The following is a 17,769-nucleotide window of genomic DNA, read 5'->3' as shown; positions in this document are numbered from 1 at the left end:
GAAGCCGAGCTATTAAAAAAAAAATCAAAACCCCCCAAAAAGATAGTATTTATTGAGCACTTACTCTGTACTTATTCTTATTCTCAAGTACAGTACTCTACACACAGTAAGCACTCCATAAACATTATTGATTGATTGATTGCAGAGCACTATACTAAGCACTTGGGAGAATAGAATGGAGTCAGTAGACCCTTTCCCTGCCCCTGTTTTACTGTACTCTCCCAAGCACTTAATTCAGTGCTCTGCACAAAGTAAGCGCTCAATAAATACCATTGATGATGGTACGGGAGGGGATGAGGGAGGAGAGCAGTATATTGCTGAGCAGAATTAAAGTAAGTATGGATGAATTTGTCCTTAAATTCTTAGTAGGGTGCTGTGCACACTGGAAGGGCTCCAGAAATACCAGTGATTGACTGATTGAGTGGGCAAAGTTGGCTAATATTAACAGCATTCCATGGCATGAGCACATGAGTGGAGGAAGCATACTGTGGAGATGCTCCAGAACTTGGGGTTGGTGGTATGGAATCAGAGGAGAGTCAAGGGGGGAAGTTCAGTGGACTTTAGTGGAGGGGCAGAGTTGAGGGTGTGGATTTGTGCACCCAGAGAGGTGAGGTTCGGGATGCAGTCCAAGTGAGGCATGGTGTGCCTGGGATGAGGGGAGAAAGGTCTACAGATCAGAGGTCTCTGTGTGGGGAGAGATTAACTTAGACTGTGAGCCCCTTGTAGGCCAGTAGGCCAGGGCTGCACCTGAATCAATATTCTTCTAGCTTTCTCTAGTGCTAAGTACAGTGTTTGGTACAAAGTAAATGATCACTCCTCTCCTTCTGTGTTTATTGCCAGCCCTTTCTCCCCACTTTTATCCCCGTGAGCCCCTCGAGGGCCAGGGACTACATCTAATTCCCAGCCATGCACTCTTTCATGAAGCAAAATATACATGGTCAAAGCTAATTAAACAATTGATGGTATTTACTGAGCCCTTTCTGTGTGCAGAGCACTGTACTATGTGATTGGGAGAGTACAATACAACTGAGTTGGTAGACATGTTCCCTGCCCATGAGTAATAGAAGGCAGAATGAATCCAGTGGCTTTTCCTTTAGAGTTTAAGACTAAAGGCTCGAAAATGTGAAAGCGGATGGGTGCATCTAACACTTTGACGCACACAAAAATCACAACAGTAAGTTTCACTGGGGACATTTCGGGCTGATTTTTTTTTTACCTGCCATTATTGTCACCGGTGTTCCCTGGGGACAACTGGACCAAGACAGGACACCTTTGAGAAAGGATAACAAAAATCAAAGTTATCATGCACAGCTGAAAGCATGCCAGATCAACAAATGTCCCAGAGAATCCAAAATGGTATTTTTCTTATGGCTGTTACATGTAAATAGATGATGATAATAATAATGAATAATCGTGGTATCTGTTAAGTGTATACTATGTGCCAGGCACTGTACTAAGCACAAGGATAGAAACAAGATCATCAGGTCAAGACACAGTCCCTGTCTCACATGAGGTACACAGTCTAAGTAGGAAGGAGAACAGGTAATTTAATCCCCATTTTACAAATGAGGAAGCTGAGGCACAGCGAAGTTAAGTGACTTGCCCAAAGTCAAAGAGCAGGCAAGTGGCAGAGCCAGGATTAGAACCCAGGTCCCCTGAACCCAAAGCCTATTCTCTTTCCATTAGGCCAATGCCGCTTCTCCTAACTTTATACAATCATTTCCACTATTACATCAATCAGTCATATTTATTGAGTGCTGTGTGCAGAGCACTGTACTAAGTACTAGGGAGAGTACAATATAACAGAGTTGGAAGACACATTCTCTACCCACAATGAGCTCACAGTCTAGAGGGGGAGACAGACATTAATATAAATAAATTATGGATATGTACATAAATGCTGTGGGGCTGAGGAACGAAGAAATAAAGGGAGCAAATCCGAGTCAGTCAGTCAACTGTATTTACTGCATGCTTACTGTGTGCAGAGCACTGTGCTAAGGGCTTGGGAGAGTACAATATAACAGATACATTTCCTGCCTACAACAAGCTTACAGGCTAGAAGGGAGACAGACGTTAGTATATATAAATCACATCTATGTACATAGTGCCGTGGGGCTGAGGGAGGGGTGAATAAAAGGAGCAAGTCTGGTAAACGCAGAAGGGAGTGGAAGAAAAGGAAAAGAGGGTTAAGTCAGGGAAGGCCTCTTGGAGGAGATGTGCCTAATAATAAGACTGAAGGTGGGGGAGAGTAACTATCAGATATGAGGAGGGAAGGCATTCCAGGCCAGAGACAGGACATGAGCAAGAGGTGCAGTGCTTAGTACAGTGCTCTGTACGCAGTAAGACTCAATAAATAACACTGAATGAATGAAAGATCGGCGGCGAGATAGACGAAATCAAGGTACAGTGAGTAGGTTGGCATTAGAGGAGCAAAGTGTATGGGCTGGGTTCTAGTAGGAGAGCAGTGAGGTAGGAGGGTGGCAAGGTGATTAAGTGCTTTCAACTCGCTCCTCAACACGCTATCCGACCTTGGCTTCACAGACTCCGTCCTCTCCTGGTTCTCCTCTTATCTCTCCAGTCGTTCATTCTCAGTCTCTTTTGCAGGCTCCTCCTCCCCCTCCCATCCCCTTACTGTGGGGGTTCCCCAAGGTTCAGTACTTGGTCCCCTTCTGTTCTCGATCTACACTCACTCCCTTGGTGACCTCATTCGCTCCCACGGCTTCAACTATCATCTCTACGCTGATGACACCCAGATCTACATCTCTGCCCCTGCTCTCTCCCCCTCTCTCCAGGCTCGCATCTCCTCCTGCATTCAGGACATCTCCATCTGGATGTCTGCCCGCCACCTAAAACTCAACATGTCCAAGACTGAACTCCTTGTCTTCCCTCCCAAACCCTGCCCTCTCCCTGACTTTCCCATCTCTGTTGACGGCACTACCATCCTTCCCGTCTCACAAGCCCGCAACCTTGGTGTCATCCTCGACTCCGCTCTCTCATTCACCCCTCACATCCAAGCCATCACCAAAACCTGCCGGTCTCAGCTCCGCAACATAGCCAAGATCCGCCCTTTCCTCTCCATCCAAACTGCTACCCTGCTCGTTCAAGCTCTCATCCTATCCTGTCTGGACTACTGTATCAGCCTTCTCTCCGATCTCCCATCCTCATGTCTCTCCCCACTTCAATCCATACTTCATGCTGCTGCCCAGATTGTCTTTGTCCAGAAACGCTCTGGGCATGTTACTCCCCTCCTCAAAAATCTCCAGTGGCTACCAATCAATCTGCGCATCAGGCAGAAACTCCTCACCCTGGGCTTCAAGGCTCTCCATCACCTCGTCCCCTCCTACCTCACCTCCCTTCTCTCCTTCTACAGCCCACCCCGCACCCTCCGCTCCTCTGCCGCTAATCTCCTCACCGTGCCTCATTCTCGCCTGTCCCGCCATCGACCCCCGGCCCACGTCATCCCCCTGGCCTGGAATGCCCTCCCTCTGCCCATCTGCCAAGCTAGCTCTCTTCCTCCCTTCAAGGCCCTACTGAGAGCTCACCTCCTCCTTGAGGCCTTCCCAGACTGAGCCCCTTCCTTCCTCTCCCCCTCTCCATCCCCCTCATCTTACCTCCTTCCCTTCCCCACAGCACCTGTATATATGTTTGTACATATTTATTACTCTATTTATTTATTTTACTTGTACATATCTATTCTATTTATTTTATTTTGTTGGCATGTTTGGTTTTGTTCTCTGTCTCCCCCTTTTAGACTGTGAGCCCACTGTTGGGTAGGGACTGTCTCTATATGTTGCCAACTTGTTCTTCCCAAGAGCTTAGTACAGTGCTCTGCAAACAGTAAGCGCTCAATAAATACGACTGATTGATTGATAGATGGTAAGGAGTTTCTGTTTGATGCAGAGGTGGATGGCCAACCACTGGAATTTCTTAAGGAGTGGGGAAACACGGCTTGAAATGTTTTTGTTGAAAAATAATCTGGGCAGCAGAGTGAAGTATGGACTGGAGTGGGAGGAGACAAGAAGCAGGGAGGTCAGCAAGGAGACTGATACAGTACTTAAGGCAGATAGGATAAGTGCTTGGATTAAGGTAGTAGCAGTTTGGATGGCAGGGAAAGGGTGGATTTTAGCAATATTGTGAAGTTTGAACTGACAGGACAGATTGAATATGTGGGTTGAATGAGAGAGATGAGAAAGTTAATGCCAAGGTTATGGGCTTGTGAGACAGGAAGGATGGTGGTGCTGTCTACAATGATGGGAAAATCAGGGGGAAGACGGTTTGGGTGGGAAGAAAAGGATTCTTTTTTGGACATGTTAAGTTTGAGGTGTCGGCAGGACATCCAAGCGGAGATGTCTTGAGGGCCGGAGGAAATGGGAGACCACAAAGAGGGAGAGAGATCAGGGCTGGAGATGTAGTTTGGGGAATCTATATGGAAGTTTCCCACATCCTCACGTTATCGGCAAATTGCATGCAGCAGGGTAGAGAGGGGAGAGAGACTGCAGGCGGGGAGACCAAGGAACAGGCTGGTATGGTAGTCTTCTTGGTATATGACGAGCGTCTGGGCCAGGAGGGTAGCTGTTTGGATGGAGGGGAAGGGCCAGATTCAAGAAATGCTGTGAAGGAAAAACTGACAGGATTTAACAAAAGATAATGTGAGAGTTGAAAGTGAGGGAAGAGTCAAGGCAATACGACAGTAGCAAGTTTCAGCGAGCGGGAGGATGGTAGTGGTATCAACTCTAGGTTGCTGACCCCCAGTTCACCCTGGTCTGTAGGACACTTGGGGTGGGCTGCCTTGGTCCCAGGACTGCCCCAAGCATTTAGCTATCGGGGGGTGGTGTTGTCAACTGTGATGGGAAAGTTAGACGGATGGGAGGACTTGGGCAGGAAGATGAGGAGTTCAGTTTTGGACACGGTGAGCTTGAGGGGCTGGAGGACCATCCACTGTCCCAGGGACAGACGGAGGAAATTAGACATCCATTTGAAGTCATCCGCAAGGAGGTGGTAGGTGATGTCACAGGAGCAAATGAGCTCCCCTAGGTTGTGAGTGTAAAGTGAGCAGCAAAGAGGACCATGTGACATACTGGGAACGTCTCAGCCTAAATCTCAGCCAAAAGGGCCTTCGGTGTCTCTTGGGGAAGCCCGGGTCCTATATAATGCCCGCTAGGTCCTAAAGCCCATCAATTCTTTCCCTCCAGGGATGGACAGGATTGGGGCTTCCTGCCTAGCAAACCCCACCTTACACCCCTTTTGGCTGCTACCATCACCCCTCTGTCTCTCAGATATGACCCCCACTCCCCTGCAAAAACAACCAGCCTTCCTCCCTTCCAAGGCTAGCTGCAGAAAGCTAGAGGAAGTCCTTTCTCCCTATCCCTCCCTCTGCTTCCCAGGTAAACACAGCTTCCCAGCATCCAAAAACTACCCGAGCCCATACCACAGAGAGGCAGATAGGTGCTCTCAATTGGCTTTTACTAGACAAACTGAATATAGTATTAAAGAGTTAATTAACAAATACAACAGAAGTCCAATCCAAAACGCCTTTCCCTCTCTTTTAAACACTTCCCCCTTTCCTCAGGACATTTTTTACTTTTCTGTTAGTGTCCTGGTATACACATTCTTCTGGTCTGCTCCCCTCCTCTTTTGGGGCATCCTAGGTTCCAGGTTTACCCTCTCCAAAACCTTCTCGCTGGATTTACAGGTGTCTGGTATAGGTCTTCTGCTGATCCACAGACCTGTTTCCCCTCAGGGGTGGGTGCCTCATTCCTCTGGGATTCTAAACTCAGGACCCCCACATGGAAAACCTTTCACCTTAGACCTGCCCCTCCAGGTGGCTTCCCAAAACTTCTGCCCCCAAATGGCTGAAGGGCTCCTTCCCCAATCAACTACTCCCACTCCTTCTTTCCCAATGCTCCCCTGTGCTTGGCTGCGGTACAGATGGAGGCACTTAACATGTCCCTTGTCATAACCCACCTCAACTATTGCATCAGCCTTTTCGTGGACCTCTTGGCCCCCAGCCTCTCCCCTCCTCATTCCATACTTCTCTTGGCTACCAAGATTATTCTTATAAAAAAAAAATTCTGTAAGCTGGTTATAGGCAGGGAACATGTCTGTTAATTCTGTTGTATTGTACTTCCCCAAGCGCTTAGTACAGTGCTCTGCACATAGTAAGCACTCAGTAAGTACGACTGATCATCATATCAAACAGAAACGTCTCACCATTGGCTTTAAGACACCCATTAAGCTCTCTCCCTCCTACCTCACCTAGCTCCTCTTCTACTATAACCTGGCCCACATACTTCGGTCCTTCTCCCACCAACCTCCTTACTGTACCTCATCTCTCGGCATCCTCCCCTCTGCCTGGAACTCCCTCCCTCTTCATTTCTGACAGACCTCACCACTGTTATCTCCAAAGCCCTACTGAAATCATGTCACCTCCAGGAAGCCTTCCCTGACTAACCTCTCTTCTGCAGACCCCTCTCCCTTCCTTCTGCCTCGCCTATGCACTGGGGCCTGTACCCGCTAAGCACTTTGATACTTCCCCAACCCCTGCACACTTATGCCCAAAACCTGTGGCTTCACCTACTGCAATATATTTTAATGTCTGTCTCCCCAACATGACTGTAAGCTCCTGGAGGGCAAGGATTGTACTCTATTGTACTTTCCTAAGTGCTTAATAATGTCCTCTGCACACAGTAAGTGCTCATTAAATACTACTGATTGATCAATCCCTGTAACAATCAAATTAGCCTTTTTTCCAGGGAAGAGGTCCCCAGGAGTGAATTTCTCCCTTCTAGTAACTTCTTCAGTTTCTCCTTCCCCCTTCCTCTGAGGTTGGGGCTAGCTTCATGGATGTCACAGATCTTAAAAACAGCCTTGAAGGACACCCATGGTTAGGGGGTGGGAAATGGAAGAGGAGCTGGCCAAAGAGTGAGAAGTGGAAGCCAGAGAGGTCAGAGGAGACCAGAAGAGAATAGTGTCATAAAACTAAAGTTAGATGGTGTATGCAGCAGGAAGCAGTCAACAGTGCTCAAAGCAGCCATGAAGTCGAGGATAAAAGTAGTCTATTACATTTGGTAAGGGAAGAGAGGCTGGAAATGGATTGGAGGAGGACAAGAAGGGAAATGAAGGAGAGGATGTGGGAAGCAGCAGTATTTACCCTGTTCTGGGAGACTTCACACAGAAACTACTGACAGTTGGCTTTAGGACCTTACTGAGGGCTTACTATGTGCAGAGAGCTGTACCAAACGCTTGAAGACCCATTCCTCACTCACAAGGAGCTTATACTCTAAAGGGGGAGACAGACACTTATTTAAAGGGCTAAATTACAGCTATGCACATATGTGCTGTGGGGCTGAGGGTGGGATGAAAATCTAGTACTTAAAGGGCATAAGTGGTGCAGGAGGGAGAGGGAGCAGGGAAAATAATGGCTTAATCGGGGAAGAGCTCTTGGAGATGTGATTTTAATAATGTGAGGAAAGTGGTGGTCTGTCGTATTTTGAGGGAGAGGGAGTTCCAGGTCAGAGAGAGGACGTGGGTGAGCAGTCGGTGAGATAGACGAGATCGAGGTACAGTGAGTAAGTTGGCATTCCAGGAGTGAAGTATCTGTTCTGGGTTGTAGGAAATCAGGCAGGTAAGAGAGGAGGGGGCAAACAGATTGAGTTATTCAAAACCAAAGATAAGGAGTTTCTGTTTGATGCAGAGGTAGATGGAGGTTCATGCAGAGTGGGGAAATGTGGACTGAACATTTTTTCAGGAGAGTGATGTATGGAGTGGAGAAGAGACAGAAGGCAAGGTGGTCAATGAGGAGGCTGATGCAGTAGTCAAGGTGGGGTAGGATAAGCGCTTGGATCAGCATAGTAGCAATTTAAATGAAGAGGAAATGGTGGGTTTTAGCAATATTAAGGTCAATCAATCATATTTATTGCACACTTACTATAACGCAGAGCTCTGTACTCTGAGTACAGAGTACTCTGTACTCCAAGTAAGAGCACTTGGAAGAGTAAAATAAAAAAGAGTTAGTAGGCATGTTCCCTGCACACAATGAACTTACAGTCTAGAAAAGGAGACAGATAATATAAACTACGGATAAGTACATTAGTGCTGTGGGGCTGACAGTGGGATAAATAAAAAGTGCAAATCTAAGTGCAAGGGTGATGCAGAAGGGAGGGGGAGAAGAGGGAATGAGGGCTTAGTCAAGGAAGGCTTCTTGGAGGAGATGTGTTTTTAATAATGCTTTGAAGGTGGAGAGAGTGATTGTTTGTAGGATATGAAGAGAGAGGGCAGTCCAGGCCAGAGGCAGGATTTGGGCTAGAGGTTGCCATCGAGATAGATGAACGTGAAGTACAGTGAGTAGATTGGCATTAAAGGGGTGAAATGTGCAGGCTGGCTTTTACTAAGAAATCAGAGAGGTGACATAGGAGGGGCAAGGGGATTTGAGTGCTTTAAAGCCAATGGTAAGGAGTTTCTGTTTGATGTGGAAGTGGATAATAATAATAATAATAATAATAATAATAATAAATAGCATTTGTTAAGTGCTTACTATATGCCAAGCACTGTTCAAAGCGCTGGCAACCACTGGAGGTTCTTGAGGAGTGGGGAAACATGGACTGAACGTTTTTATAGAAAAATGATCTAGGCAGCAGCGTTAAGAATGGACTGAAGTGGAGAGACACACAAGGCAGAGAGGTCAGCAAGGAGGCTGATGCAATAGTTATGGCAGTATATAAGTGCTTTAGACCCTCCTCCTCCATCCCTTTCCTTCCCCTTCTTTGAAGCCCATATCATCTGCCTCTATCACTCCCTCCAGATTCTCGTAGCTATCATCTACCACCCTCCTGGTCCCACCTCCAACTTCTTTAACCATTCTGACCCCTTTCTCTCTTTTTCCATGCCCACTCTGATCATCGGAGACTTCAACATCCACATGGATGTCCCCGGTGACTCCTCTGATGCCCACCTTCTATCACTCCACCAACCTCCTGCTCCACCTCACTTCCCCCACTCACCAACTTGGTCACACCTTCGATCTCATCATCTCTTACCGCTGCACTATCTCCACCATCACCAATTCTGAAATCCCTTTCTCTGACCATAACCTTCTCACCCACCTCCTCTCTCACACTCCCCCTCCCCATAAATCTTTATTACTCCCCCAGAGACCTCCGCTCTATCGACACCATCCTTCTCTCTCAGCACATCACACCCCACCTTGCCTCCCTATCTACTCTACCCACTCTTGATGACCATATTGATGCTCTCAACTCCACCCTCTCTACTCAATTCACTCATTCCCCTATCCCTTCATCGCTCTCACACCACTAACCCACAGCCCTGGATCACTGCCACTGTCCACCTCCTTCGCTCTTATGCTTGAGCTGCTGGCAGAAGTCTAAACACCAGGCCAACCTTGTTCACTTTACATTTATCCTTTCCTGCCTCAACTCTGCCCTCTCCTCTGCCAGGCAAAACTATTTACCTTTCCTTATTGACACCCATGCCCATCACCCCCATCAGCTGTTCCAGACATTCAACTCCCTCCTCAGGCCTCCTGTTCCTCCCCCTCCCCCATCCCTCACCCTCAACGATCTGGCCTCCTACTTCATTAATAAAATTAACTCCATCAGGTCTGAGCTCCCCAAAGTCACCCCTCCCCCTTCTCCCCCCCCCCCCCCCCTCGACCCCTTCCTCTACTTTCCTATCCTTCCCAGCAGGATCTTCAGAAGAGATCTCCTCCCTCCTCCCAAGTGCTACCCCCTCCACCTTGCTTCTGACCCCATTCCCTCTCACCCTTTCCCTCCTCCCCTCCTTAACTTCCATCTTCAACCGCTCACTCTCCAACGGCTTGTTCCCCTCTGCCTTCAAACATGCCCATGTCTCCCCCATCCTAAAAAAACCCTCCCTTGACCCCACTGCCCCCTCCAGTTATCTCCCCATCTCCCTCCTACCCTTCCTTTTGAAACTCCTAGAGCGAATTGTCTATACTCACCGCATTGAATTCTTCAACTCCAAATCTCTCCTGAACCCCCTCCAATCGGGCTCCCATCCCCTACACTCCACCGAAACTACCTCTCAAAGGTCTCCAATGACCTCCTTTTTGCCAATAATGATGGTATTTGTTAAGCGCTTACTATGTGCAAAGCACTCCAATGGCTCCTACTCTATCCTAACCTCTCAACCTCTCTCCTTGACCTCTCAACTGCCTCTGACACTGTCAACCATCCCCTAACCCTCAACACATTATCCAACCTTGGCTTCATAGACTTCATCCCCTCCTGGTTCTCCTCCTATCCTTCTGGCCATTCATTCTCAGTCTCCTTTGCAGGCTCCTCCTTCCCCTCCCATTTCCCAACTGTAGGGGTTCCTCAAGGGTCAGTTCTTGGTCCCCTTCTGTCCTCCATCTATACTCACTCCCTTGATGAACTCATTCGCTCCCACGGCTTCAACTATTATCTCTATGCAGATGATACCCAAATCTACATCTCCTCCCCTGTTCTCTCTCCCTCCCTCCAGGCTCATATCTCCTCCTGCCTTCAGGACATCACCTGGATGCCCGCCCGCCACCTAATACTCAACATGTCAAAGACTGAGCTCCTTATCTTCCTTCCCAAACCTTGTCCTCTCCCTGACTTTCCTGTCACTGTGGACGACACTACCATCCTTCCCATCTCACAAGCCCGCAACCTTGGTGTCATCTTTGACTCTGCTCTCTCATTCACCCCACACATCCAATCCGTCACCAAAATCTGCCCATCTCACCTTCACAACATTGCCAAGATCCACCCTTTCCTCTCCATCCAAACCACTCCTTTGTTAGTACAATCACTCATCATCTCCCAACTGGATTACTGCAGCAGCATCCTTTCTAATCTCCCAGCCTCTTGTCTCTTCCCACTTCAGTCTATATTTCACTGTGCTGCCCGGGTTGTCTTTCTATAGAAACACCCTGGGCATGTCAGCCTCCTCCTCACAAATCTCCAGTGGTTGCTTATCAATCTTTGTATGAAGCAAAAACTAGTCACTATAGGCTTCAAAGCTCTCCATCACCTTGCCCCCTCCTACCCTTCTACAGCAAAGCCCGCACATTCCGCTCCTCGGCCGCTAACCTCCTCACTGTGCCACATTCTCGCCTGTCCCACCATCAACCCCTGGCCCACGTCCTACCTCTGGCCTGGAATGCCCTCCCTCCTCACATCCACCAAACTAGCTCACTTCCCCCATTCAAAGCCCTGAGAGCTCACCTCCTCCAGGAGGCCTTCCCAGCCTGAGCCCCCCTTTTTCCTCTGCTCCTCCTCCCCTCTCCAACACCCCTACTCCCTCCCTCTGCTCTACCACCCTCCGTGCCCCACATCACTTGTGTATATATGTACATATTTATTATTCTATTTATTTTATTAATGATGTGTATATCTATAATTCTATTTATCTATTTTGATGGTATTGATGCCCGTCTACTTGTTTTGTGGTCTTTCTTCCCCCTTCTAGACTGTGAGCCCGTTGTTGGGTAGGGATTGTCTCTGTTGCCGAACTGTACTTTCCAAGAGCTTAATACAGACCTCTGCAAACATTAAGTGCCCAATAAATGCGACAATGAATGAATGAATGAACGTGGTAGCTGTTTGGATGGATAGGAAAGGGCAGACTTTAGCGATGTTGTGAAGGTTGAACCAACAAGATTTGGTGACAGATTGAATATAATAATAACTGTGGTATTTGTTAAGTGCTTATTATGTGCCAAGCACGGTACTAAGCACTGGGGTGGATACAAGGTAATTGAGTTGGACACAGTCCCTGTCCTATATATGGCACAGTCTTAATCTCTGTTTTCCAGCTGAGGTAACTGAGGCCCAGAAGAGAAGTGCCTTGCCCAAGTTCACAGAGCAGATGGGTGGCAGAGCCAGGATTAGAACCCAAGTCCTTTGGACTCCTAGACCTGGGCTCTAACTACTATGCTACACTGCTTCTCTCCCCAAGGTAGCCCCAGCACCAGGATAGGTACACCTCAGGTCCGGAGCCCCGCTCTCAGTGAGCTATCCTGCTTACCACCGCCCAATCGGAGCCCCCAACACAGAAGCCGCCGTACCATCTCCCTATGGATGCATACTGAGGAGCGGAACCTTGAGAGGTCACATCCGTGTTTTTAATTTTCTTCTCACCTTTGAATATTAAAAGGTAAATTTCTGGAGTGAAAAAACACACCCCCCAAGAACCTTTCACATAAATGGAATCCTGCTGAGAGGGACTGTTTTACTCATGAAAGCGGCCAACATTATAAGTCTGATGCTTGATTTGAAGCCATTTCCACCAATCATGGCTTCCCTGGCTGGGATCCACAGTTAGACACAAAAGCAATTGAAATGGGCCTAGGGGCCAGAGGAGGTCCCAAAAGTCAAAAAACCCACCTGGCTGATCTGGGGAATAATAATAATGGTGTTTGTTAAGCGCTTACTGTGTGCCAGGCCTTATGATGGCAGGAGAGTTGGCATATGCTGATGAAGTTTAGAGCTATGCCATATAGGGCTACACATAATAGAAAGGTCTAAGCTGAAGCAGCAAAGTTAATTCACCTGTGCCAGGCAGCAGCGGCATTCATTCATTCATTCATTCAATCGTATTTATTGAGCGCTCACTGTGTGCAGAGCACTGTACTAAGCGCTTGGGAAGTACAAGTTGGCAGCATATAGAGACGGTCCCTACCCAACAGTGGGCTCACAGTCTAGAAGGGGGAGACAGAGAACAAAACAAAACATATTAACAAAATACAATATGTACAAATAAAATAAATAGAGTAACAAATACGTACAAACATATATACATATATACAGGCATGGGAAAGAGTCAAAGGCAGATGATCAAGGGATCAAAATAGTGATCCAAGACAATGGCAGAGACTCAAGCTTTTACTGCGCAGAAGGCGGCAATGGTAAGCCATTTCCGTATCTTTACCAAGAAAACTCTATGGATACACATACCAGAGCGACTTCATAATAGAAGATGGGTCATTTGGAAGAGACTGTGTCCATGGAGTCGCTATGGGTCAGAAACAACTTGAAGGCATTTTCAGAAGACTGGGCCAAGCACCGTACTAAGCTCGGGGGCAGACACACGTCAATCAGGTTCCACATGGAGCTCACATTCTAAGTAGGAGGGAGCACAGATACTGAATTTCCATTTTGCAGATGAGGGAACTGAAGCACAGAGAAGTAAAGTGACTTGCCCAAGGCCACACAGCAGGCAAGCGGCAGAGCCGGGACTAGAACCCAAGTCCTCTAACTCCAGGGCCAATGCTCCCTCCACTAGACCAAATGGCTCTCTACGACGTCCTACAGCAACAGCGTCTGCAACGTTGGCAGACATTTTCCCCTTCCATCTACCCCGTGGAGCCTGCAGGTGGGCTTTAAATGTGACACAAATCAACAGAATTATATTAAGACCACTGCACTGGGCACCTAACGTTAGGTTGGTGCTGAGCTGGGCTTCGATTGTGTGCGGAACCCTGGACCAGAAGTCTCCTGTGGGCTGTGAAAAGTAATGTGCAGGCCATTTGGCGGAAACATAGCCTTGGCTGAAGTAACACCATTTTGAGGAACATGAAAGAGAACTTTTAAAAAATGTCAATACAAAAATGTTACAAGTTCCATCTGGTTTAGAGAATCCTTTGTAGCTGCTGAATTTTACTGCTGATCATTGACAGTGTGTCAACAAGCCCTGGCACCTAAAATAACCTTATCTGAGAATCAAGATGCCTATGTCAGTGATTGAAATGTATATGTAAGGGAGGGTGGGGAAAAGCGGGGCTATTGTCTGGATAAAAACCTAACCTAAAAAGTGTCTTGGGGTCTTACACTAATCGTTTCCCAAGGTGTGGTGCTTGACCATTCTGCAGAATAAAATTTGGAGACCGTCCAAATCATGTATGCGTCTCATTGACAATGCAGAACAACCAATACGCATAATTTTACATGCAACAGTGCATCCTCCTAGGGCAACCTGGGTTGCCCTGGAAGGAGAACCACAGATGGGCACCCCTCCTTTAATGGCTCCCTGCAGACAACAGAAGATGGCAAAGATCTCCCTAAACCAGGCAAGGGAAATAAATGCAACCTCATTGTCACTGACTGAAGAGATGTGGGCATCAGGCTGTTAACTCTAGAACATGATTACCAACTGTTATAGTGTCCTCTTCCAAGTGCTCAGTTCTGTGCTCCAAGAGGCCTTCCTTGATTAAGCCCTCTTTTGCTACTCCCTTCTGTGCCACCTTGATTTGCACTCTATTCATCCATCCTCCCAGCCCCACTCATTCATTCAATTGCATTTATTAAGCACCCACTATGTGCAAACAATATAATAATAATTGCGGTATTGTTAAGCACTTACTATGTGCCAGGCATTGTACTAAACGCTGGGGTGGATAGAAGCAAATTGGATTGCATTTCACAAAGCACCTAGGCTCTTCAACACAACAATAGACACAATGAGCTCACAATCTACAGCATTAATAATAATAATAATAATAATGGTATTTGTTAAGTGCTTACTATGTGCAAAGTACTGTTCTAAGCGCTGGGGTAGATACAAGGTGATCAGGTTGCCCCACGTGGGGCTCACAGTCTTAGTCCCCATTTTTACAGATGAGGTAACTGAGGCCCAGAGAAGTTAAATGACTTGCCCAAAGTCACACAGCTGACAAGTGGTGGAGCTGGGATTCAAACCCATGACCTCTGACTCCAAAGCCCATGCTCTTTCCACTAAGCCACTGCTTTATATTAATGTCCACATCTGTAACTTTATTTATACTGTGCATTCATGCATATTTATTGAGTGCTTACTACATGCAGAGCACTGTACTAAGCACTTGGGAAGTACAATTCAGCAACAAATATTGTCTCTCTCTCTCCCCTTGAGATACCGCTGGGAAAGATGGGAGAGTTGAAGGGGCAGGGGAGATTTTAGGGAGATGACACCTGATGGTTTCAATTTTCTCAGTACTAGTCTGTGGCCAGGTCATTAGGGGCAGGAGATGAGGGCGGTGGGAGGACAGGTGGTTTGAGGAGGGAGTTAAACATCTGAAACCACTGGTGAGGGCAATAGGCATGGGAGTCAAAGAAGATGGAGAGGGCAGTTAAAGCAGGCAAGGATGTGTTTGAGATGGACATGTTCGAACCGAGAGGATTTGGGGGCAGACTGCATATGCGGGTTGAGTGACAGATGAGATGAGGATAAGCCCCCCGTGGGACAACCTGATGACCTTGTAACCTCCCCAGCACTTAGAACAGTGCTTTGCACATAGTAAGTGCTTAAAAAATGCTACCTTATTATTATTATTATGCCACAGTTACAGGCTCTTCCCTACATTTCCTTGCTCATCTCATCTACTAACTCTCATCTCTCCCGCCACTGAGCTCCTTCTCATGCCATCCCTTTTGCCTGGAACTCCCTTGAACTTCACACTTGACAGACCAACCCTAACTTCAAGCCCTTTCTGAAAGTACATCTTCAGGAGGCCTATCCTGATTAATCTTTCAAACATCTTCTCCATTTTCCCCCCTCTCCTGCTGCCTCAGCATTTGTATCACCAAAGCTTGCAGGTACTCACACTCACCCTCCCCCACCACCACCCCACTGCACTTTTGTTCACATCCTTACACTATATCACTTCCCCCTGCCTCCAATTTCTTTTAATGTCTACTTCTCCCACTAGACTGAAAGGTCCTGGAGGGCGGGGATCATGCCTATTAACTCTATTCCGATAATTGTGGTATTTCTTAAGCACTTACTCTGTGCCAAGCACTGTACTCAGCACCAGGGTAGATACAACTTAATCAGCTCCCACATGAGGCTCACAGTCTAAGTAGGAGGGACCACAGGAACTGAATTCCCATTTTGCAGAAGAGGGAACTGAGGCACAGAGAAATTGGCTGCCCAAGGTCACACAGCAGAAAAGTGGCAGGGCCAGAAGTAGAACCCAGGTATTCTGACTCCCAGGCCCAAACACTGCTTCTATTCCCCCAAGCACATAGTACAGTGTTCAATACTATGCTTGATAATATCAATTGATCAGTGGTATTTATTGAGCGCTTACTGTGTGCAGAGTACTTTACTAAGTGTTTGGCAGAGTACAACACAAAGTTGGTAGACGTGATCCTTGCCCAAAAGAAGATTACAGTCTACAGGGGAGACCGACATTAAAGTAGACTTAGGGATAGGGAAAATATTAGAAATAGTAGAGCATAAGAAAATTCTCAATGAAGAGCCACCTGAGGCATTCTGTGGACAGGCCCAACAAGAATCCTGATAAATACCTGGCAAGCAATAGGCAGCACAGACTCAAGTGGCTCATTCATTTTGACTACTTTAATTGTAAATATTTTTATGTCTACCTCCCGTATTAGAGTATAAGCTCCTAGTGGACAGGGAACATGTCACTTTTTTATCTTGCACTTTCAAAATGCTTAGTACAGTGCCCTGAACCAAGTGGGCACTCAATAAATACTACTACTATCAAGTGTTTATTGAACACTTACTTCTGTGCAGAGTACTTGGGAGAGTACAATATTACTATTACTAAGGAAACTGCCTCCAGGGTCTTGGTGCCACAACACAGCATTGGCACTCTGCTGGTAATTGGATCCTGAACATAAAAAAAGGGATAATTTTCATATTTACTTCACAATGTGCTATACCCCTACCTGCCTACTTGCTTACTGCATTCTGTTCACCAGCAAGTACACACCCAGGAAGGAAGAGAAAAGAAATGGTGCTGTGTCAACCACTAGCACGCTAATCAATTCCTTAACAATTGTGGAACTTAAGCATTTACTATTTATTTTCATGTCCATCACTCCCTCTAGACCGTACACTCCTTGTGGGCAGGGAACACGTCCACTAATTCTGTTGTATTGCACTCTCCCAAGTGCTTAGTACAGTGCTCTGCAAACAGAAAGTGCTCAATAAATGCCATTGATTGATTGATTACTATATGCCAAGCCCTGTACTAAGCACTAAGGTAGATAAAAGATAATCAGGTCAGGCCCATGCCCTGTTCCACATGCAGCTCACAGGGTCTAAAGAAGAACAGGAACTTAATCCCTATTTTACAGATGAGGAAACAGACACAGAGAAGTTAAGTGACTTGCCCAAGTCACGGCAGGCAAGTGCAGGAGCCGGGATTGGAACGTACGTCCCCTGACTTCTAGGCTACTACCCACAATTTCTTTATTCAGATTCTCGGTTCTGAAACCTCAGGACCAAGGTTCGTCTATCATTATCGACAGAAGACTCCATCGCTCTTACTGTAATCACGTCTGGGAAAAACTGAAGCCAAATAAATCAGGGCAGAGTCCCAAACGCTCATCCAAGCCTTCTTTCTTAATGTCCAAATGAACTCCTGTAACAATTTTTTGCAACTGGTACTTGATAATAAACTGAGACCCAAAGCTTTGAGCCATTTTTATTTTAGCATTTCAGAGTTTTAAGGCAATTCACAAGAACAATAGCCAAAACATCACAGAGATTGTAAATGCTAATAATAATGATGGTATTTGTTAAGCGCTTACTATGTGCAAAGCACTGTTCTAAGCACTGGGGGGGATACATGGTGATCAGGTTGTCCCACGTGGGGCTCACAGTCTTAATCCCCATTTTCCAGATGAGATAACTGAGGCCCAGAGAAGTGAAGTAACTTGCCCAAAATCACACAGCTCACAAGTGGCGGAGCTGGGATTAGAACCCATAATGACTCCCAAGCCCGTGCTCTTTCTACTGAGCCACGCTGCACAT

At 46.8% G+C, this 17,769-nt stretch overlaps 1 protein-coding gene across 1 annotated transcript in view; it reads right to left on the bottom strand.

Moving 5' to 3' along the window:
• Positions 1 to 17,769, bottom strand: part of SCAMP4 (secretory carrier membrane protein 4) — a 76,982-nt gene that overhangs the window by 32,100 nt on the left and 27,113 nt on the right. The window contains exon 2 of the mRNA XM_038771067.1: positions 1,217 to 1,270. Within this exon, the coding sequence (XP_038626995.1) occupies positions 1,217 to 1,223 (7 nt within the window). The 5' untranslated portion in view covers positions 1,224 to 1,270. The remainder of the gene's footprint in view (positions 1 to 1,216; positions 1,271 to 17,769) is intronic.

The sequence above is a fragment of the Tachyglossus aculeatus genome, chromosome X2 (genome assembly GCF_015852505.1).
Source record: "Tachyglossus aculeatus isolate mTacAcu1 chromosome X2, mTacAcu1.pri, whole genome shotgun sequence".
Classification (NCBI taxonomy): Eukaryota; Metazoa; Chordata; class Mammalia; order Monotremata; family Tachyglossidae; genus Tachyglossus; species Tachyglossus aculeatus.
This window is presented reverse-complemented; position numbering and strand designations above follow the sequence as displayed.